Source organism: Equus caballus, chromosome 30 (genome assembly GCF_041296265.1).
Source record: "Equus caballus isolate H_3958 breed thoroughbred chromosome 30, TB-T2T, whole genome shotgun sequence".
In the NCBI taxonomy this organism is placed as follows: Eukaryota; Metazoa; Chordata; class Mammalia; order Perissodactyla; family Equidae; genus Equus; species Equus caballus.
Window position 1 is genome coordinate 38,479,183 of NC_091713.1, and position 22,413 is coordinate 38,501,595.

At 58.6% G+C, this 22,413-nt stretch overlaps 1 protein-coding gene across 21 annotated transcripts in view; it reads left to right on the top strand.

Moving 5' to 3' along the window:
* PPFIA4 (PTPRF interacting protein alpha 4) overlaps positions 1-21,080 on the top strand; it is a 46,585-nt gene extending 25,505 nt beyond the window's left edge. For 4 of the 21 annotated variants that reach the window (XM_070255964.1, XM_070255968.1, XM_070255969.1 and 1 more), the window contains 14 exons: positions 443-683; positions 1,084-1,119; positions 1,327-1,460; positions 1,750-1,916; positions 4,061-4,154; positions 4,592-4,673; positions 5,154-5,354; positions 6,044-6,106; positions 6,760-6,786; positions 8,462-8,637; positions 12,135-12,232; positions 12,874-13,049; positions 15,141-15,209; positions 15,458-16,219. In XM_070255964.1, the coding sequence (XP_070112065.1) occupies positions 443-683; positions 1,084-1,119; positions 1,327-1,460; positions 1,750-1,916; positions 4,061-4,154; positions 4,592-4,673; positions 5,154-5,354; positions 6,044-6,106; positions 6,760-6,786; positions 8,462-8,637; positions 12,135-12,232; positions 12,874-13,049; positions 15,141-15,209; positions 15,458-16,075 (2,182 nt within the window). In that variant the 3' untranslated portion in view covers positions 16,076-16,219. Of the gene's footprint in view, positions 1-442; positions 684-1,083; positions 1,120-1,326; positions 1,461-1,749; positions 1,917-4,060; positions 4,155-4,591; positions 4,674-5,153; positions 5,355-6,043; positions 6,107-6,638; positions 6,787-8,461; positions 8,638-8,903; positions 8,959-12,134; positions 12,233-12,873; positions 13,050-15,140; positions 15,210-15,457; positions 16,220-18,374; positions 18,529-18,668; positions 18,770-18,896 lie in introns of those variants that run through there. The other 17 variants (XM_023632668.2, XM_070255973.1, XM_070255976.1 and 14 more) reach the window with 11 other exon arrangements.
* The last annotated feature ends 1,333 nt before the right edge of the window (positions 21,081-22,413 follow it).

Genomic DNA, 22,413 nt, shown 5'->3' on the forward strand with positions numbered 1-22,413 from the left:
AGGACTCTGTCGGGGGTCAGCATCCAATAAGGGTCCTATGCCTGGGAACTGCTGACTTGGGGCATATTGGGAGACTGAGGCCTGGCTCGGGGGTGCCCCTGTGGTTAGTCAGGTAGTTAGGTTGACAGGCTGACGTCCGGGGTGGTCTGCACCTGCTGACCGCGCTGCCTTCTTTCCTAGCACCTGTGTTGGTTAAACTGGGGAGTTTTGTTACGTTAGGCAGCTACAAGAAAGAGAGAAGGATGTTTCTAAGCTACAGAGGGATAGAACCCCCTATGCTGCGAGATCTTGCACGTCTGGGCAGTGCCAGAAACAACAGGGCTCCCCTGGGCAGTGCCTCCTGCCTGGGCTCACAGGGCGGTGGGTGCAGGCGGTGCCCAGCGCCTGCCTCCTGCTGGCCCTGCAGGACTAATGCTGAGGTCCAGTTTGGCCCATCCCCCAGGATGATCCAGGAGGAGAAGGAGTCCACGGAGCTCCGAGCTGAGGAGATCGAGACGCGGGTGACCAGCGGCAGCATGGAGGCCCTGAACTTGACCCAGCTGCGTAAACGTGGTTCCATCCCCACCTCTCTGACCGCCCTGTCCCTGGCCAGCGCATCCCCTCCCCTCAGTGGCCGCTCCACACCTAAGCTTACCTCCCGCAGTGCTGCCCAGGACCTGGACCGGATGGGGGTCATGACCCTGGTGAGAGTCTTGGGTAGTTGATGGACACCACCATCATGACTGGGCTCTGCTCTGGGGGCTGCCCGGGGGAGTCGACAAGCATGGGAGGGCTCCTTCTTCAGTCAGGCGCACGTGTTCTTCCCAGGATGTGTGCAGAGCCCGGCATGTCAGGCCGCCACTGTGTCCTTCTGGATCGGAAAGGGCCTGAGGGGCTCCCCCACTGCCCACACTCTTCGTCTCTCCCAGAGGTAGCCCTGGTGTATTTTCTGGGCCAGCTTTTTTTCTGCTGTGATATGCTCCCCAGGCCTGTGTGAGGCACTGAATCCTATCTTCTCATCCTAAGACCACTGGGCTCCCCTTGGGGTTAAATTCTGGGCATCCAGAGGGTGAGTCCGAGCTCACCCTTCACTTTCTCTTCCAGCCCAGTGACTTAAGAAAGCATAGGAGGAAGCTGCTGGTGAGTATTCCTGATGACCCAGGTGCTAATGGGTTAATTCTCCCAGGCCCTTCCCTTTGGCTTCTCCCCACCCTGGGCCCTCGAGTTGGAACTCAGGCCCCAGGGCCTCCCCACTGCATTTCTCCATTCTCCTCTGCCTCGTCTGGGCTGGGTAGGCAGGCCCCTGGTCTCTGCCTGTATTCCCTGACAGCTCCACTGTCTGTTCAGTCGCCAGTGTCTCGGGAAGAGAACCGAGAGGATAAAGCCACCATAAAATGTGAGACTTCTCCTCCTTCCTCACCCAGGACGCTGCGGCTGGAGAAGCTTGGCCACCCAGCCCTGAGCCAGGAAGAAGGCAAGAGGTAAGGGGAGCAGGCCTCACCTTGAGTCTCTCCACCCCAAGGCCATCTCCTCCCTCCCTCTGCCTCTGAACGGGCTGCATCTCACCTGTCCCAGGTGTCTGGACGTCTGACTTCTCTTTGAAACACCATCAGGGAAGGATAGTTCCATGGCTCCTTGGGTCACCTGCTCTGATCATACCCCCTCACCCCCACCCCAACTCTGTCCTTCCTGAGGTCTGACTTGCATCTGTCCTGCTGTAATTTAAGTGTCTTCTTCTCATCCCGCCCCCTCCTGGCTGTCATCCTGTAGTGCTCTGGAGGATCAGGGCAGCAACCCCAGCAGCAGCAGCAGCAGCCAGGACTCCTTGCACAAGGGCGCCAAGCGTAAGGGCATCAAGTCGTCCATCGGCCGCCTGTTCGGGAAGAAGGAGAAGGGCCGGCTGATCCAGCTGAGCCGGGATGGAGCCACGGGACACGGTCTCTATCCCCTTCCTAGCAAATGGGTGCGAGCGTGGGGTCAGAGCAGGAGGTACACTCGGATCCAGCCTTCCCTGCCTGCCCGCAGGGCCCAGTGAGCGGAGACCCCAGGCAGGCGGGCGGCAGTCCACAGGAGCAGGAGCTTCCTGTTAGAGCTGTTCTCCAGCAGGACTGCCTCCTGTGGTGGCGGATCAGGCGGCGATGGATGGCGGTTTATTGGGGATGCTGTAGGAGGGCTTCCCATAGGAGTGAGAGTTGGACCTCTGGGGTTTCTCCCGATATGGAAGTTTTCCGGTGTGCTGTGCTCAGGACCTTCAGGAGGAGTTTCTTGGTTCCTCCTTTAGGAGCGTCAGTTCCTGATGAGAGCTGATTTCTGGTGCATCTGGCCTCCAGGACTCACAGTATCCTAATCCCTCCTCACAGCTTTATAGACGTTGTACCAAGGAAGTGCTTGGGCTCGTGTAGTACCTAGAGTCCCAGGGCGTGCGTGGCGGGTGCTGGGGCCTCAGTCAGTGTTAGCTGTCTCCGTCCCGCCCTCCCTCCTTCTCTTTCCCGCATCTGGTTAGTCAGTCAGTTGTCCAGCAGACATTTCGGGAGTAATTGCTGTAGACGAGGCTTAGGATGAGGGGTGGGAGCAGTTGTCCATTCCTTCAAGGAGCTCCATGTCTAATGAAAAGGGAAAAATAGAGATGATTCCCAAACAAGACAACGATAGAGCAGTGCCCGGGGTGCTCCTGGGACTCAGAACTGAGTCACTGCGGTGGGGGCGACAGGAGTGGCTGCCTCTGCTGGGCAACACCTGAGCTGAAGCTTGAAGGCTACATAGGAATTCGCCAAGCAGAGGTGCAGGGGTGAGGGGAAGGGGGTCTGAGCAAGGCAAAGATTCTGGGTGTGGGAGTTTTGTATGCAGTTGAGTCTTTTCAGGGTGGGGAAGGGAGGGAGTGGGAAGAGTGGGGAGGCGGGCCTGGACTCTGGGCTGGGCCAGCTCTTAAGGGCCTTGCAAAGGCTGCGGGAGAGGTGTAGAAGTTCCTGGGAGGCAGTGGGAGCGTTGACGAATTTCATGCAGGGAGGAACCTGACCAACTATAAGAAGGGAACTTTTGAACTCAGGTGCATAATTTTGCCTTCCTGCACCTCTGGAGGGCTGAATCAGAACACAGCTAGCTGAGCGAGGAGGAGGAGGAGGAGGAGGAAGAGGGGGAGAAAGAAGGAGGAAGGAGGAGGGGGAAGGAGAGGGGAAGGAAGGAGAGGGAGAGTGAGGAAGGAGGGAGAGGCAGGAGGAGGCGGAAGGGGAGAAGGAGGAGGAAGGGGAGGACAGAAGGCAGGCACCTCTGCTCAGGATGTGCAGCCTCAGCAGGGAAGGAGGTGGAGCCCCCTGCCCCCAGTCCACAGGGGATGCAGCGAGTCGTGGGGAGGGCCACAGATGTGGAGGAGAGGCGTTTCGTGTGGAGCTTTTGCCTGCCTCTGCGCCCCACACCACGCTGGCGCCTGAGTCTGAGGCAGCATCTCTCACTGGTTTCTGGATCACCCACACCTGCTGCCCTCTTCACTGTGCAGAGTGAGCGGGACTTAAATGATTTCTAAGGTGCTGCTCCTGTTGTGAGCCCTGTAGGGTGCTGGCCTCCCTTCAGGAGACCCTTAATAGAAGAGGACAGAGCTGTGCATGCTCCCCTTTGTGGTTTAGTGCAAATGAGCACCCCCTGAGAAAGAGGCTGACACTGTTTCCCCATCCCCGACCCAGGTCGGGATAATCCCCTCTGAGCCTGGTAGCCTGCTTGTGTAGCCCTGTAGCCACTCCTGTCTGGCTTTCTGGGTTCCTTTGCTCCGTGGTTTGGAGGAGGGACACGTTTTGTCTAGGATTCTGCTGCTGTTAGGGTGGGACAACTCCGGTCCACTAACTGGAAAACACCTCCAGGGCTAACTCCCCAGGGGAGACTGGGCTGAGGGTGACCTGCTCGATGCCACTGTGGGTTCACCTGGAGGCAGGGATGTCGAGCGGAGGCTCTAGGAATGATGGGTGGCCCCTCAGGCCCTCTTGGGCTGTCATACACGGCGGAGCCTCCTGCTGGTCTGCTCCCCAGTCCTAGCCCAGGCCACGGGAGGAGAAGCAGAGGGCCTGGCTGACACGCTGCCTTTCCCTTCTAGTGCTCCTAACAGACTCCGAGCTCGGTGTGCAGGAGCCTATGGTGCCTGCCAAGCTGGGGACCCAGGCAGAGAAGGACCGGCGGCTGAAGAAGAAGTAAGAGCTGCAGGCCAGGCTTTGCCCTTCCCCTGGGCTGCGTGGACGGAGCTCAGGCCACCAGAGTCCACCAAGGCCCCTTCTGAGCTGGGTTGGCCTGGTCCATGTGGGCACAGCAGGGGCTGCGCGGTGGCTCTTAGGATGACCCGCGGAAGGAGGCAAGGGGCTGTGGGAGAGTGACCCGGGCCTGCAGGTCTCTGGCAGAGCAGATTAAAATGTATGTGTCAGGCCATGTGCACGTCACCCTCTGGGGCTGGAGAGGTGTTCCTGCCCTACGTCTTGGTATCCTGTTGCTTCAGCACAGTGCACTGGGGTCGAGGCAGGGTACGGCACGGGGAGTGGGAGTCCAGCTCTTGGCACAGCCCGTCGTCCCAGGAAGTCAGCTTGGTGGAGGGGGGAGGAAGGACTAGTGAGTCTCTCGTTCCTCTTCCTCCAAGACACCAGCTGCTTGAAGATGCCCGCAGAAAAGGAACACCCTTTGCCCAGTGGGACGGCCCCACTGTGGTCTCCTGGCTGGAGGTAAGCTGGGCAGGGGAGTCTGCCGGGGTCCCGTGGGAAGGGTGTGTGGGGTGGGACGAGGACGACTCCGGCAGAGGGGTGGTGTCTCTAGAACCCCCCTCCCCCAGCAGACACATGTGCCAGTTACTTTGGAGGAGAATTGATGCTGCTCACGGCCGCCTCCTGGGCAGCTGGTGTGGATGAGGGACCAGTTACCACTACGCCGGAAGGTTCTCAGGGCCGGTTTGACTCTCCCATCACCCACGTGGTGTTGGAAAATCCCTCAACCTCCCCAGGCCTCAGGTTTTTGCTGTAAGGTGGGGAAGAGAGGTGCTGGATGATGGTCGTCTCCACATCTCTAAGCTGCTCTGCTCTACGTTCGCTGTTCTGAGACCATGGATGAGGCCAGGCCCTTGCCCCTTGCTATTGCCAAGCTCTGGGCAGCAGGGTCTACATCGTGGGGAAGGGCCTGAATTTACCCCCTGGGCCCCGTATCTGCAGCTCTGGGTGGGGATGCCTGCCTGGTACGTGGCTGCCTGCCGGGCCAACGTCAAGAGCGGTGCCATTATGTCGGCCCTGTCGGACACAGAGATCCAGCGGGAGATCGGCATCAGCAATGCCCTGCACCGGCTCAAGCTGCGGCTGGCCATCCAGGAGATGGTGTCACTGACCAGCCCCTCGGCCCCGCCCACCTCCAGGACTGTGAGTGGCCTCTGCCTCACCCAGGACACTTTCAGAAGCCCCTGAATAGTGTTTGCAGTGTCTCCCATTGGTCTTTGGGACGATGGTAGCATTGAGGCCTGCCCCTCCCATCCCATTCCCGCAGAGGGCTCCGCCTGGTGTCCAGGAGGGTGACTTTGATTCTAGGAGAACCTGTAGGCCTAGTTCCCTGCCTTCCACATTCCGCCCGTGGGCTCCGTCTCCCCGTCCCTACTCTGCCCACCGTTCCAGGTCCCTGCACAGAGTCGGCAGGATGGGACTCCTGGGGTTGGGGTTCTGTGTTGTTGCCAGATTGGGGAAGCAGAGGGTGTAGGCATTTGTGAATTCTGTCCTGGTCCTCCCAACTCTGCACAAGAATGCAGGCTACTCCACGACCCTTGGAGGAAGAGCTTTCATGTTGTCTGTCTCTGTGACGGGTCAGTCCTTATTCCAGAGCTGCACCGTTCATTCAGGAAATGTTTCTTGAGCACTTCTCTGTGCCGGGCTCTGTGCTAAGCAGTGTGGATACAGTGATAACAGAGTTGCTCAGAGCAAGGCAGTGAGCAGAGCCCTGGGCGGAGCCTGGGGGAGGACCCAGTGAAGGAGTTTGTTCTTGTCTTTGGGGCTCCCAGCCTGGTGGGGATCCTGGGGACCCACACGCAGGACCAGCTAGGTTTCCTTTCTGCCTGCAGTCTTCTGGGAACGTCTGGGTCACCCATGAAGAAATGGAAACTCTGGCCACATCCATGAAGACAGTGAGTCTGGCCCTCGGCTGGGTTGGGGCTGATGAGTCTCACGAGGGAGCGGGAGGGTCGTGGGCAGCCAGAGGGGGTGCTGCTGATCTCCCAGGAGCTCGGTGCCCCTAATGGGTGACTACTTCTGCTCGCAGTCTGGAGGGCTGTGCGAGAGAAGTGAGACTGGACAGTGTGTGTGTGTCCCACTCCAGGGTCACGAGCTCACTCTGGCCACTGGGCTGCAGTGGAGAAGAGCTGGGCTTGGGAGTCTGTGCCTGTTCTGGGCCTGCAGCCAGAGCCCTTGCCTCTGTGCTTGGTCCTCAGAGGAGGAGCAGGGAGGATTGGGTCAGCCTGGCTCCCAGCCAAGCCTGGGAGGTGTGGAAGATGTTTTTGCCACATGCGCATTCGCTCCTCTCTCACCGGAAACACAGGCACGCACACCAGCCTGTGTTCTCTCTTGACTGTCTCAACCAGCTTCCCCTCTCACCACCTGCTCCTGGGGGTCTGTGCCCTCTCCCTGATGGGGCCTTTCTCTCTTGACTGCCCCAACCAGCTTCCCCTCTCACCATCCCCTCCCGGAGGTCCATGCCCTCTCCCTGGTGGGGCCCGGGTGGAGGCTGCCAGGTTTCTTGACTTTGCCTGTTTCCTCTGACACGCTGCGCCCATTCCGCTAGGACAGTGAGGAGGGCAGCTGGGCTCAGGTAAGACCCTCTTCCCTTGTACAGAACCAGCTCTCAGGAGTTGAGGACAGTAGGCTCCCAACGGGTTCTCTCCTCAGCTGGACTCTGAGTCCTAGTCTCTTAGTGTCCTCCTTCACCTGAAGAGCCTGGACACAGCTCCTCTCTGCCCTCTGTAGCTCCTCTGTCCTCATCCCCCTTTAGCTACTTCTGGTTTCTCAGGATTGCAGTGAGCAGCCCTGGAGGCTGTGCCTGCCTCTCCCCCAGTTTGACTCCCTCCCCAGGAATAATGAGACTTAGATGGGGGAGCCTCGTGCTCTCCTTGTCCCTCAGGGGCACCCTGGTGAGCTGAATGAGGCCTTCCATCCATCCATCTGTCCATCCATCCATTCATCCATCCATCCATTCATTCATTCAGGGAGCAGATGCCTCCAAGCATCTACCAGGGGTTAGGCCTTCTAGGCTCTCTGGGTACAGAGTGAACAGACTGAGCCCTTGTGGGGCTTCCGTTCTAGGGGAAAAACAGGCAGTAAAGAGACAGACAGATGGACAGATGTCAGACAGTGTCAGTGCTGACGAGGAGGAAGCACAGAGCGCCCTGTCGACAGTGGCAGGGAGGCCCTGAGCGGGAGGCAGGGCCGGTCAGCTCTAGTGTATTCGCATGAAACCCATCTGCAGGGGAAGGGGATGACTCTTAGAGATGTCACATCATGCGGAAAATGTAAGTCCCAAAAGATTCATAGGATTTTCCACTAAAACTCAAAGACAAGCAGAGTTAATAATACATTGTTTAGGGAAATCTACATTAGCGATTGTAAAACCTGTAAAGTTGTTCTTGAGCAAGGGATTGATGGACAGAAAACTCAGCACAGTGGCCACGCCCGGGGCAGGGGTGGAGGGGGCGAGCCTGAGGTGGACGCAACAGCATGTCTGTAGATGGACCTTTGTAACCAACTCGTGCTATCTGTTTTCTTCTGTGTACCAACGGGCTCAGTTTAACAGCTAACAAAGTGAACTTCCAATCTAGTAAATCAAGTAGGGCGGGGAAATAGTGACGGAGGGCTGCCGTTAGAACTCTCTCCAGGGGTGGGTGGTCAGGGCGGCCCCTGCGCACAGCAGGAGGCGATGACTGAACAGCAAAAACAAAGGACAGGAGTTCTGGAGAGTTCCTGGAATGGACAAGCAAGCCTTAGAGAACCGAGTGCTAGCTATTCAGGGGCAGGCCACTGTCTATTTTTTTACGCCTTTAGCCAATATCTAACTCCCCTGTGGCCTGTGTGAGGCCAGTTTCCCAAGAGACACTGCTTCCTTTGCTGCTCGGCAGGGCCTCGGCACTGCAGCCGGTCCCCTGGGCTCAGCGGGTGGGAGGCTGACTGCGAAAGAGGACGGCGGCTCTGCCGCACAGTGCCGCAGGCGCCTTCCCGGGCCGGCAGGAAGGATTTCTTGTTCTCTGCTGCCTGGAGAGGTGCTTCTGTTCATTAGTGTAGATAATTGATGTGTGAGTGGAACCGGATCGTTTGAGGTCTTAAGAAGTTCCACTTAAAACCGCCACCTCCCACCGCTCCCAGCCCCGTAGTGAAATGAGCTGAAGTTTTATTGAACTGCCGTGGAGAATGGAGTGATGTTTCTCCCCCAGAAACGCCAGCTGCAACCCGCTGGCACTGCCTCCCGCCCATAGCCTCCCCACCCTGTCCCCCAGACGCTGGCCTACGGCGACATGAACCACGAGTGGATCGGGAACGAGTGGCTGCCCAGCCTGGGGCTCCCGCAGTACCGCAGCTACTTCATGGAGTGCCTGGTGGACGCGCGCATGCTGGACCACCTCACCAAGAAGGACCTGCGCGTCCACCTGAAGATGGTGGACAGCTTCCACCGGTGAGAAGGCTGCAGCCCCGGCCCTCCCGATGGTCTCCCCAGCCCGGGGTGTGTGCCCAGGAATAGCAATGCCTCCCTCTCTCTCCGTGGCCTGTTCTGGGTGGTGACACACCTTCCTCTTGTGAGAGCCGAGTCCTCATCTCCTCCTGCAGTTTGAGAGTTTGGGCGTCTCACCTCCAGCCGTTAGGACACAAAGGCCTTTCTCTTTAGCTTCACTTTCTTGGAGGTTCCCTCCTACATCTGAAGTTCATCACTTGTTCTTATAGTTGCTGAATTCTCTCTGCTTACCTGGGATGACTCAGACTGAACCCAGCGTCCAGCGTAGGTGTCTCATTCCTTCCAAGGGGAGAGGACAGGTTTTCTGGGCCCTTGCCTGCAACAGCCCAGCTCTGAGTCTCTCAGCTCTGAACCCACGACCTTTGTGCATGATGTCACCCAGGCCTCTCCTCCTCCGTGCTGGGAAGGCCTTCCTTCAGAAGTGTCTACAGTGCAGGTCCCCAGCTGGTGCCCGTGGGCAGAATTTGGCCCACAGATATGTTTTGTTCAGCCTACGTAGTATTTTAAAAATTATGGGATTTAGCTGCCAGTATTTAAGCACTAGGAAATTTTACACAAAATTCCGGATGTCTGGTTTCTTTTGAAAAATTGGAAGCCTTGTCGACACATGTTGGTGTGGAGACAGCAGCTGGAGCGAGATGGCAGCATCCCTTGCGCCGGGTGGGTGGGCGGCCTCTCCGGGCTCTCCCACCCCACCAGCGGCTGTGCCCTTTGCAGGACCTGCCTGACCCCGGTGGGCGTTTGGGTGGGAGAGCACGAGGGGTTGCCATGGGTCCAGGGTGTCTGGTCTGAGGCAGTCCGTGATGACATCTGGCTGCTGGCCATGCAGGTCGTGTTTGAGCCAGGCCTGTGTCTCTCACCTTTAATGTTACAGCAGCCCTGTGGGAGAGCGGCACCGTCTCATGTGCTGGGCCCACCCAGGATGAGGAGAGCATACGCACTAATGTTGGGGCCGAGGTGTGTGGCTTTGTGAGGACAGCTCGGGGCTCTGTGGATGTCCCTCGGTCTCTCTGGCTCATCAACCGTAAAAAGTTAAATCCAGAAGGGATCTAGTTGCCTCCCCATCTCAAGGGGGAGGACATGGAGGCAGAGGAAGGCTCAGCAGCCGAGGGTCCCTCGGGCCATGGCAGAGGGCAAGTGTGACTTGAGTCTTGCTCTCCTGCCACGCCACGGCAGAGCCTCCGATGCTGGAGCTGTGGGTGTTCAGCACCACTGCTCCCTCCCCTGGGCTGAAGGGAACCTTGCCTCTCTGGAGGCGGCCAGGCCCAGCTGCACGGTCCTCCCCAGTGATTGATGGGGGTGGGGAGAAAGGGCCGGCCCTGCCCAGGGAGGCCGGCTGTGCCAGGTCTGCTTGGGGATCAGCCAGCGTGGCCCCACGTGGTGCATGGAAGGCCTCCTCAGGCCCCCTGCCCAGGCCCCACGGGACTCGTCTGCGCACGCGGTTCCAGATTCAGCTCTAAATCTTGAGTGCATTAGTCTCTAAAGCATTTCCACATTCCTGCCCTCAACTATGTATATACCTGCGTTTATTCCATTTGATGTTTCATAAGCGTGTTGTTACGGCTCTAAACATTCTTTTGAATCATAACCTTTTATGACAAAAAGGGATATTTAAAAACTCTCCTTTTACAGATGGGGAAACTGAGTCCAATAGAAACTGAGTGTGATCAGGTCCCTCGGTTGGGTGGCTCCAGCATGGGGCCAGCATCCTTCTTTCTTGACACCCCGCTCAGAGCGCTCTGCATTGGAGCACTGTGCTCACTGCACAGGCATCCTGAGGACCCGCTTTGACGGGAGGCCAGCGCACACAGCGCTCAGCAGTGTCCTCCACAGCGGGGCCGTCGCCGAGGGCCACGCTGTTCAGGGCTGGGCCCTGCCCTCTGTACTGTTGCCTTTAATGCCCCTAGCAGCCCTGCTGCAGAGCTGGGGCCCTTCTCTCGCTTGCGGAGTCCACCAGCTGGGAAGTGTAGGGCTGGCACTCAGACCCAGGCCAACCTGACTTGCAGGCCTTTATGCTTTTGCTATGCTATGCAACAGCTTTGAAAGTCGTAGGAACTAGACTGAAAGTTCTAGTGAGATCGAAACTAGGTGGAAGGGGTCTCCAGCGAGGAGGTGTGCGCTCCAGTGGCCAGGGCTTGGACCCGCAGCTCGAGCAGTGAATGGGTGCCTTGAGCCAGAAGAGAGTTGGTGAATTGGTGTCTCTGAGCTGCGGGTGGTGTTCTAGGCAGAAGGGCTGCCTGGGTGGACCTGAGGAGAGAGAGGGAGGGCGCGGTCGGCATCATTTCTCTCACAACGCAGTGGCCTCAGTGATAGAGGCAGCAGCAGTTGGAGTTTGGAGGGACCTCCATTCTGTCCCTCCATCTTACAGATGACAAACCCAGGGGCTGAACAACTGGGTCATGTTCAGGTTAGGGAAGGACACCGCAGTGACTGCACCCAGGTGGAACCGGCTGCCTCTGCTGTCGCGAGGTGACAGGCACAGGCATTCGCACCTCTTGGGAGGATGCTGCCCAGGTGACTCCTGCATCAGATGGCAGCTTGGACTGATTGTCTGTGGGGTCCCTTCTGACTTGCAGATTCTGTGGTCCTTACCCTGGCTTCGTTGTTACATATTGAGTGCCTACTATGCACCTGGTGCTGTTTAAGTACTTTTACACTTTCCGTGAATTACGTTGTTTCCTTCATTAAGCACTGATGGTGCTTACTCTGTACCAGGCACTGTTCTAGGGGTTTGAGATCCATAGTGGGCAAAACGAAGTTGCCTGCCCTCCTGGGACCTAACTTCTAACTGGGAGAGACAGACACGGAACAGTAACTATATAGCATGTTCATAGATGAGAAAGTTAGACCAGAGTATGGGGCATTGTGAGTGTGGGCCAGGGGGTGGTGATGATGTTAGTTGTAAATCAGGTGACTGCTGAGTTGAGAAGATGACACCTGAGCCAAGACTTAGAGGAGACAAGAGGGTGAGCCATGCAGCAGACCAGAGGAGGAGTGTTCAGATGGCGGGAGCAGCCAGTGCAACGGCCCTGAGGCACATAGGCAGGTGTGCCTACCATGCTTGTGGAACAGTGGAGGTGTTGGTGTGAGGTGCAGATCACGTAGCATCTTGTAGGCCGTTGCAAGGACTCTGAGTGAAATGGGGTTACCAGGGGATTTCTGTAGGGTCTGTGTGATTCCAGTGCCTGGAGAGTGGGGGGCATGTTGCTTCATTCAGAGGGCTTTCCTTCCACCAGTCAGGCCCACACCTTGGCTGAGGGAGGACATGGGGTCAGCAGAGAGAGGGAAGTACCCTGGGAGAAGGAGGAGTGTGTGCTGGCGGGGGTGGCCTTTGTGCTGGAGGCTGTAGGTCTGGACACGCCCTGGCTGTGCCGCATGTGGGGCAGACGTGGTGGGAATGCGCCCTGCTGAGGCCCTGGCTCGGGGCTGTGTGCCTACAGAACCAGTCTTCAGTATGGCATCATGTGTCTGAAGAGGCTGAATTATGACCGGAAGGAGCTGGAGAAGAGGCGGGAGGAGAGCCAGCGTGAGATCAAGGGTGAGCTGGCCAGCTCGGTGGGCCTCTGACAGGCATGGAGCGAGGGGCAGGGTGGCCTTGCTGGCACCTTCCATGGGCTGAGAGAGGGCTGAAGGCCTTCTGTGCCTCGGGGGGCTCCATGTCTGCGAGGGAAGGTACAGGCCAGCCTTGGGAGTGGGGGCTCTGGGTCCAGTGAGGGAGACATAGTCCATCCCTGAGAGCCCTGCCCCGTCAGCTGTAACCCCCACCCCATACCAGACACTGGCCCCCAGCTGGGCCGATACCATGGGTCCCGGACAGCGCTACAGACTGGGAGGAAGTGCTGGCGGAACTTGGTGATCTGGGTGGGGTTGGACGGGAAGGCGAGGCAAGTCTGAGACTAGCAGGTGGAAAGAACAAGAAGGGCACTTCCAGAGTGAGGGCAGGGGCTGGCAGGAACCTGTTGGCCCCACCCTGAGTCCTGCAGGCCGTGGGGATGGAGGCGGAGGGGGTGGTTCTGCAGGAGCCCAGGAGCCAGGTAGGACGGACAGAGGACGCAGGACCTTGGGAGCCTGAGAGCAGGGTGGACTGGAGCTCTGGGTCTGGGGAGCTTCCTTCTGGCCCTGCAGGGGCCTTGGCCCAATCTGCTGTCTCTTTCTGCCCCTTTCTTCCCCGCCCTCCAGATGTGCTGGTCTGGACCAACGACCAGGTGGTCCACTGGGTCCAGTCTATTGGGCTTCGGGAGTACGCAGGAAGCCTGCACGAGAGCGGCGTGCATGGTGCCCTGCTGGCCCTGGACGAGAACTTCGACCATAACACGCTGGCCCTGCTCCTCCAGATCCCCACGCAGAACACCCAGGTGGGCCCTGCCCTCGGTCTGTCTCCGTCTCCCCTCCCCAACTCTCCTGCTCTGGCTCTCGCACAGCACGGGCTGACGGATCTTTTTTGGGGGCTTTTCTGAGGCCTGTCCCAGCCGAATCACGACGTTCTCAGCACTCCACATGGGGATGTGCATAACCATGCCTGGGGAACAGGCGTACCGCATGTAGAGAGTGCGCCTGGCCCGGGTGCAGTGCTGCCGTGGGCACCCCGCCTCCTCCCAGCCCCATCTCTGCAGCCGGGACTCTATGCCTGCTTTTTCCTCAGTCACTTTTCTGACCTGACTTTTCTTAGAGGAAAACTAGCCCTGGGGCCCGAAGGGAGCAGAGAGCCCTTATTTATCTCCTGTGTCCCACCCTAGGGACCTACTCCTGGGCCCCCAGGCTTAAGAAAGCTAAATACACCCAGCAGCGCAGCCCAGAGCCTGTTGTGCCAGGGCTTTGTCCGCTGTGTGAGCTCAGAAGATCAAACGTCTCCTGACGTGACGTTTCCTCACTGTTACGGATGCCAGCCAGGGGCATCCAGGTCCTCCCGAGCGGTCACGTCCGGCCTTCCTGCCTTCCTGTAGGCAGTGGACCCTGTCGTGTGACGTCCCTCCTGATCTTGTTTGTCTCAAAGATGCCGTCAGGCTCCCCTGGGGAGGGGACGCCTCTCCCCATCCTCTGCACTTGGTGAGGGTGTTCGTATGTGACCAGCCTCACCTTTCGTGACTCTCTAAACTCTGATTGTGTTGCCTTGGGTCCAAGCCTTGGTCTCTGCAGACAGAGAGGTCTTAATTCTTTTAGCCTTTCCTCATATAGACTCGCCTCCTGCCCTGATCACGTTAGCCGCCGTTGTCTGGACTCTGCAGCTGTCAGGTCTCTTGAAATTCAGCCACCAGCGCTGCGCAAGCTGTCCTGGGAGCAGATGTATTTTGGCTTATGTGAGGGTGGGGCTGTGTTGCCTCATAATTCTGGGGGACATGTTGGCTTTTGTGGGTGATGGCAGCACAGAAGGCCAGTGTGTCCCATAGGCTCTCTGGAGGGACCTCCAGCCAGTCACATCCGAGAGCACAGAGCCCCTTGACCTCTAAGCAGAGCTCAGATTTCCCTGAGATGCAGGTTTTCTCCACTTGCCCATTTCCCGCCTCCTCAGCTGCTTTCTTGCCCTCTCACATGACTTTGTGAGATGTTCCTGAAGTTTATAGCTGAGTGTCGCCCTGCCCAGTGGAGCAGCGTCATGTGCGTACGTGACAGTTTACTGTGCTGCTCCTTTCCAGTCATTTATAACCCCAGTCCGTCCCCAGTACCGGTGCAGACCATGCTTACGGAGCTTGGTGGTTATTTTCCACCCAGTGGTGGGCTCGTTTCTGTCTTCTGTTTCCCCTCAGTGCCTCCAGCTCTGTGGAGAGCAGCACATCCGGGACTGCCGGGCACTCTGTGCTCGCTGGGCTGTTTCCTGGGCCATTCACTGAGCTGAGCTCTCAGAGGATGTGGGGGCTGACCCAGGATGGAATCCTTCGCCAAAGATGGTTACACTCACCTGGTGGCAGTTTTGAGAACACTTTGTTTCTGGCATTCCCAAACCTACTGAGTTTAAACTCCTGGGAGGCCTAGAGAAAGCCTCCGTGCCCCTCAGCCCAGGGCCTCCGATGCCCGCGACCGAGCAGTCGTCCTCAGTTACGTTTCTGATGTGGAGCCTTACGAAATGTGTTTCTTTAATCTGAGAAAGTTAAGTGTCCATTCCCCACGGTCTCCGTGCTGACTCACCCTCCGGGAAAGCTGTAAGGCATGATTTTCCCTGAGACACAAAATGTGAGTTTTTTCCCCCAGTAGGTGAAGCCTGTCCCTTCACTTGTTCTGTGATCCTACTTTTTAAAAAATTGCAGTTTTCTAATTTTTTCCGTATGAAAGAATCCTGAGGTTTACAGTTTCCTGTCTAAGAGGACACTGAGGTTTGCTTGAAGGAGCAGCATGAGTCCCATGCGTTGACACCCCATCTCTGCCCTTGGACCCCTGGGAGATGGGAGAGATGGCACGGGGGTCATTGCTACAGCCCTGCCGCTCTCCCTCTCTCACCCCGTGGACTCCAGGCACGCCAGGTGATGGAGAGAGAGTTCAACAACCTGCTGGCCTTGGGCACAGACCGGAAGCTGGACGACGTGAGTACCTGTCCGTGAGTCAGGGGCCTCCAGGCCCGCAGTCATTGTCTGTTCGTTGGATGGAAAGTTCATGAGTTCTGCTTTCCTTGGGCTAGTGATTGGTGGGGTGGCCTAAGGGAGAAGAGCCATGGCGGATGGGGATGATGTCGGGGCACTGGGAAGGCAGCCAGCCTGGCAGCAGGCCCGGGGAGGTCTCATGGCGCTCCTTCCTGGACAGAAGCTGACGGCTCCCGCGTGTTCTCCCGCAGCACCTTCCAGCTCTGTCTCTGAACCTACCAACCACGCAGGATTGGAGGGAGGTTCCCCCGAAAGCCGCCTCTGGGGTCAGATCTTGTCTTCACCTCTCGGACCCCACTTCAGGGCTGTCCGCACAGCCGTCTCCTGCCTGCCCATCGGTTCCGTCTTGTAGTAACGTGGCTGTTTGCACATGGGCATCATGCATTGTTGCTGAATCGCATTTGCTCCCCTGGCCCTCAGTGCAGCTGGACGTGGCCCCACACGGCTCAGGCCCTCACCCTCCAGCCTCCTCTCTAGTTCCTCTCCTGTGTCTGCCTTCACACCTAGCTGAGGTTTCCTCCCTCAGCCCCCTGGTCACTGAAGAAACAGTCCCTTCCGCTGGGTTTCGTCCGGCCTTGCCCTTGGGTTCACGCTGCGCTGTGTCCGGGAAGGCCCGACCTCCTGAGCCACGTGCTCACCTTAGAGCTGTGAGAGTGCACCTGCTTCCTGAGGACAGCCCTCCTCAGGCCCTGCCACGCCTCCCCTCCTCCCCCCTCCCCTTCCATCTTCAGTTCGATCTATTTCTCATCCCCATTTTCTGTGCAACTTCCCTTTCTCCACACCCCTGCCCTCACCAATGCCTCTGTTGAGATGTCTGGGCCTCCTCAGGGGAGACCGGTAGTGTTACCTACGTGTCAGTTAGTCCCTTCTTAGTTGGTTGAACAGGGCTAAATCCACCTCTGTGGGTGAGTGCCCAGCCTTGGTAGACAGGACACACTCTGGGACACATGGAATTTGTGGAGGGTATTTTCTTTACAGAGGTACCTTGAGATGTGGAGTGTGTCTTCCAGTCAAAGAGATAAGCTGCCAGATCCCGCCAGCTGTCCCCACTCAGAGATCCTAATTCCCCAGTGCCCTGCAGTGTGGACCCTCCACGTACTCCCACACCTAGGACCATAGCTTTCTTTGTGCAGCTAGGAGAGACAAGCCCATACATCTTTGTGTGGTGCTTTCTCATTTGGTAAGCTGTTCATTCCTTCAGTCCTTACCAAATATTCCTTGAGTGCCAATGCTGGGCAGTCACTGGGCCAGGCGCGGTGCTGCAGTGCTGGCAGCCCTGTCCCTTGTGCTGACTGTCGCCGTGTGACACAGGTTGCGATCCCACCGGACAGATGAGTCAGGTGCAGAGGGGTAACTTCCCTGCTGTCGCGGGCTTACGTGTGGCAGAGTGGGCCTGGAGCCCACATGTGTCTGGTTCCTGTGCACTTTCCCCTGAATCCTGTGGCCTCCCAGAAGCACGTGGGACTGGCTGGCCTCCCAGGCCTCAGACGTTGGGTGGAGTTATTGAGTCGTAATGTCATGGATGCAGCTAGGTGTGGTGCTGGAGAGGACTGGTTCTTGCAGGAAGCTTAAAGTAGCAGGCCAGATCTTGGCAATAAAGTGAAATTTGGTAGTAGAGGGGCAGTCGGAGATCCAAGGAGACTGCCTCCTGTGCAGCCGTCTAGCCATCATCGGCAACCTTGAACTGTCTCTTGCGACTCCTCCCTCTGCCACATCTGGTTCTTGGTTTCCCCTCTCAAGTTTCAAGGCCCTGGAGGGCTGCATCCAGTTCCCCCACATGGAGAGCCCGACTCCAGGGAAGTGAGGAGGTGGGGAGCAGGAAGAACATCTGACTGTTGGGAACAGGCGAGGAATAGAGAAACAAGCCCTTCAGATTTGCCTGAGGTGGAAATGGAGACAGAGAAAGAGAGAGAGAGAAAGGGTAGGATGCTGGGCTTGGCCGAGGGCAGGATCACGGGAAGACAGCAGTGATGAGGAAAGTTGCTGATCGACTCAAGGAGGGAGCCAGCTGCCAGCTCTTCACTGAACAAGGTTTACTGAGCGCTGGGTTCCTGGGGCTGCTCAGGGCCTGCGATACATTGGTTGGAGCAAAAAAGGTCATGGTCTCTGTCCTCTGGATCATAGAATTTGAAAAAGAGAGAGACTGGGGTGGGGAGATGGAGAGAGAGATTAATGAAATAATCTCATAAGGACATGTGAAATCGCTGCTAGGACAGAGGTGCGTCGTGCCCAGAAGTGATGGGGGCGTTTGGCCTGCTCAGGGCCCAGGTGGCAGGCCCTGGGAGTGGGCAGGCACTGGTGGTGTGTCCTGGTTCCTGCTGGCTGCCCTGGGCCTGCTCCAGTTCCCAGAACACGGGGAGGGAGATGAGGTGTGGCATCTGTGGGGTGGATGTGGGCTGGAAGAGGAGTGGGGAGGCCTGTGCAGAGGGGCGTCTGTAGAGTGAGGGCTCTGGTGCCCTTTGGCAGAGATGGTTCTTTGGAGACTTTGCTGGCAGGGGGCTGCCCACTGCATCCTTTGGAGGAGCCTGCCTCTGATTGGCTATCTGCCTGACCCTTCACTGTCACAGGTGTTCTCACCTGATCCCGTTGGGAACAGGCAGCCTGTGAAGTGGGCAGGGCAGATGTTACTCCTCTTTACAGATAAGGAAACTGAAGCTCAGAGAGGTCACGTCACCTGCCCGGGATCACATAGCCAGTAAGATGGCAGAGCCGTAACTGAAAGCCTGGTCTCCTGACCCAGGCTCTTCCAGCAGGCGGGGCTGCAGCCACACTGAGGCCGCAGAAGACGGGTGGATGGGAGCTGGCTGGTGACCACTCGCATGGGAGGAGGCTGAGAAGAGGAATCCTGGGAAGGTTAACAGCCCAGGCTGAGATGTTGGGGCCGGGAAAAGAGTTCCCCAGCAGAATGATGACAGACCCCAGCAGGGGACCCGCCCACTGAGAGGGAATCTCAGACTGGGAAAGCCCCTGGGAGTCAATCCACTTGAGCCGATTCCGTTTTACAGGTGGAAACTGAGGCCAGGAAAGGGGGAGGGCCAGGACTGCGCCGCCCCGGCAGTGAGGGGGCCATTCCAACCCGCCCCTGGCCTGTGCGTGTCCCCACTGCAGGGCGAGGACAAGGTGTTCCGCCGCGCGCCCTCCTGGAGGAAGCGCTTCCGGCCGCGGGACCCTCCGGGCGGCGAGACGGTCCCCGCCGGCTTCCGCGTGTCCGCGCTCGGGCCGCAGCCGCCGCCGGCGCTGCCCAGGAAGGGGCTGCCCGCAGGTGAGTGGGCCGCGGGGCGGGCGGGGGCGCGGCGGCCGGGGGCGCGGCGAGGCGGCCGGGCGCACGGCAGCCCCAGGGCTCCGGGGGCGCGGCGGCCACTAACCGGCTCTGTGTTCTCCCGCGGCCGCCGACCCTCCCAGCCGGGACGGCGGGGGCGCCGAGACTGGAGACCTCCACGGTTCGGACCTACTCCTGCTGACCCTCCCGCCCCGGGTCTGGCGGGGTGTGCCCGTGGCTCGGGGTAAGTGGCCGGCCGCCTCCCGCCGCCGGCCTCGCCAGGGCAGGGCAGGGCAGGCAGCCGCGTTCCCCGCAGCGCAGTCCGCCCGCCCGCCGCTCAGCGCCGCGCATCTCGCCTCTCTCCCCCTCAGCTCGCTCCCACTATCTCTACGGACACATGCTCTCCGCCTTCCGGGACTAGCGGGCCGGCCGCCTCCTGCTCCGGCCCTTCCTCCTGCGGCTCCCAGCTCGTCTGACTTTCCGCTTGCCCTGGATCTCAGAATATAGTCGCCTCCCATATCCCCCGCTCAGAGTCCCTCGTGTGTCCTCTGTCTGTCCGTCATGGATGTCTGGGTCTCCTGGTGGTGTGCAGGCACCCAGGTGGTCCCTGCTTGGGATTCTGCGGGAGGAAGAGGACAGCAGCCCAAGGGGGCTGTGACGCACTCTCCCTCCTCCGGACCTAGCTGGTCCTCCACCCGACACTGGCCCACGGGCTGGGGATGACGGCCCTTCCGAGAAAGGCACTGCAGACTCCGCCTGGCTTGGGCTGTTCGGCCTTCTGGTCCCTGTCCACCTACGGGCTGTGCCAGATGGTCTGACGCCTGGTTTTGGTGTCCCAGCGTTGTTCCTCCACAGCTCATCTCCACACCTACAGGCTTGCTTCCAGGCCCACCTTGGGGGCTGGGTGGGCTGCAGAAGGCCCCTGCTCCCTCAGAGCGCTGCGGCTGGGGCAGAGATTCCAGGCCCCAGCTTAAGCTGAATCCAAACATGAGTTTGGGAAGAATCTGAGCTTTGGGCCAAGTGTGCGGTGGGAAGCTCTCAGCTGTCCTGCCCAGTGAGAAGTGCAGACAGGCCGGCTGGAGGGGGCGTCAGTGGTCTGTGGTGGCCTTAAGTCCAAAGGGCAGTGGGAATGCCTCCTGCCCCAGCCGTGGGGTGGAGCTGCTGCCAGGCTGGGGCCGGGGGATTGTGAGGATCTTGGTTCGGGGGCACTGCTGACTGTGTTCCTGCCACCCCTTCCCCTGCTATCCCCTTCTGCTCCACTTCTTTAGTGGCCCCAGCCCCATAAGAATATACCTGATGGCTGGATGGAGTGTGCGTTGACCTTAGATTCAGGTTTGGGAAGAAGGCAGTCTGAGGCTTCCTTTCCCTCATCTCCTGGAAGAAAATAAAGCTCCCTGTGTGTGAATCATGTCCAGCTCCAGAAAACCCAGTGTTGGTGACAGCTGTCTCTCCTGCTCGTCCTGTCACCCACCCCATGTCCAGGCTCCCCCGGTGTGCGGAGACTTCCTCCTCCAGAAACCCCAGGCCCCGTGGCTTCCCGCTTCAGCTGCTTCCCCAGCAGTGTGGTCGCAGCCTGGGCTGAGGGACGCAGGTCCTGTTTGGCAGGAGGGGCATTCCCAAGAACCCCTCTTCCTCACCCCCTTCCTCCCCCTGCTGAGGTGCCTAGGCATGTTTGGGACCCCAGTTCGGGGTGCGTTGATGGAACCCAGGGCTCTGTCCAAGTGAGAGGAGAGGAGCAGGGTCTGGAGCACGTTTCTTGGAGGGGGGCCAGTGCCGTGCCATCCTTCAGGCAGCTGAGCAGCTGGTTTGCAACCAAGTAGACTGGGGTTCTGAGTGGGGGTGAGGCTAGCAGGTGGGAGGATGGGTCAGAGCCTCCTGTCCAGAGGAGCGCTGGGGCCTGGGCAGGGCTGGGGCTTGGAGCCTTCTGCTCGTTTGCAGTAGAGGAGAGGTCCACTGGTGGGGGCGCTGAGTAGGCCCCCCTGGGTGTGGGCGAGGCAGCCACCTGCCCTTGCTCTCCCTCGTTGGTCTCTGCCCCCCAGTCAGGCCGCTGCAAGTGGGGCCGCAGCGGTTCTTTAGCAGCAGGTGAGCTGGACGGAGAAAGAGCCCTGTCCCTGGGTATGGATGTTAAGAGTCTGGAGCAACCCCAGATTCTTAAGATTGGTGGAGTTGGGGACCACAGGCCATCTAACTCCTTCAAGGGACTCGATGGGCTAGCTCAGTGGGAGAGTCAGCCCCGCCTGTCCTCTGCAACTTCACCTTGTCACGGTTGGTCATGTCCTAAGGCAGGGACCTGGGTTCGTTCAGGACATCTTGGGATGTGATGGAGAAGAGAAACCTGTGCACGTCGGGATGGAAGGCTGTTTGGTGTAGCTCTGACCTCACAGTCAGTATATTTTTTATTTGGAGAGTCACCAGTGAGCCAAGCCCCCGTCATCAGCTTCCTGTACCTTGTCAGGCCCCTTCTCAGTCCTGTACTGGCTCAGCGCATCAGAAATGGATGTGCAGGTGGGTGTGGGTGTGGGTGTACCAATAAACAACCTGGTTTTAAGACAGCATACAAACGGCTCTGGTCTTTTCTTAACTCTGAGCTCACCTGACATGTCCAGCTTCTTCCACACCTGAAGCACTGCTGTGCTCTGGGAAGTAAACATCAGAGTTAAAAACTTGTCGCCAGTAACCTTGTTCCTTACATAACCAGGACTGGAAGGTTACTGTTTGGGTTGCTTGTGCCAAGAGAGTGGAGGGTGGGGGAGGCGGAGGAGCCTGGGGGCTGGGCTGGACTTGTCTCCTCTGCGTCCTGCTCCTGGCCATGCTCTACTTTCCCTGCAGCCTTCCTGCTGCCCCTGGAGTTCCCCTCCAAATGCCCCATCACGTCACCCCTGTTCACACTTCCGGCAGCTCCCCCACCTCTAGGTCGAGTCCAGCTCCTCGGGGTGGCGTGAGAAGCCGTTGGGGCCTTGCTCCAGTGCCCTCTGCCCGCCAGTCTCCAGTCTGCCTAGCTTGGAGGCCTTGGGTGCACCCGGCCCCATCACAGAAGGCAGACGGGCGCTTCTGTCCTTGCCTTTGCGGCTGCGAACCATCAAGACCCACGTCACGCTTGCCTGGGAGCTGCCAGCCGCCCTTCCCAGCAGAATTAGAAAACCACAGCCCTTTGCTCCCGTGGCGCTCTGCGTGTGGTGACACGGTGCTGTGTGGTCATCGTGCCTTGCTCTGTTTTCCACACGGGGCTATGAGGAGGCTCCTTGAGGTCACTCTCGTTGATCTCTATATCCCTAGACGACACACTCGAATGGATACACGAGCTGACCTTATCTCAGAGGGTTTTTGTGAGGATTATTATTAAATAAAGCTAAAGTCACTGGAACTACCGTGTGCCAGATGCACTTCTAAGCGTGCCCAGTGTGCAAGCTCGTTTAACCCTCAGGACCCACGATGCATTATTGTTGCCATTTTGCAGAACAGGAAATTGTCAGGCTGATGCTGCACAGCTGGTAAGAGACATGTGGGTCTCACGCCCGGGTCTTCCTGGCTGCACCTTGTCGTTGACTGCACTGTGTCCGCTAAAGCTTCTGACCTGGCCAGGAGCGCCTACGAAATGCCACTTTTCTTTTAAGTGAGCTCAAGCCCTGCCCTCGGCTGAGCCTCCCCCAGCTCCATGTCCCAAACCCCTGCGTCTGTACCACTCATGTGGTCCTTGGGGTCTTCGTGGGGCCGTGTTTCTTCCCACCAGGATGGTGAACTCCTTTAGGGCAGCATAATACACCGCACGTCCTGTGTTCCTTCCAAGGCTGACAGCGTCCCGCACACTGACGGTACAGGATGGCCTCACCCACGACCATGATGACAGGAGAGGAGCAAGACAAAGCCACCTGTGGCCCAGGGAGGCCA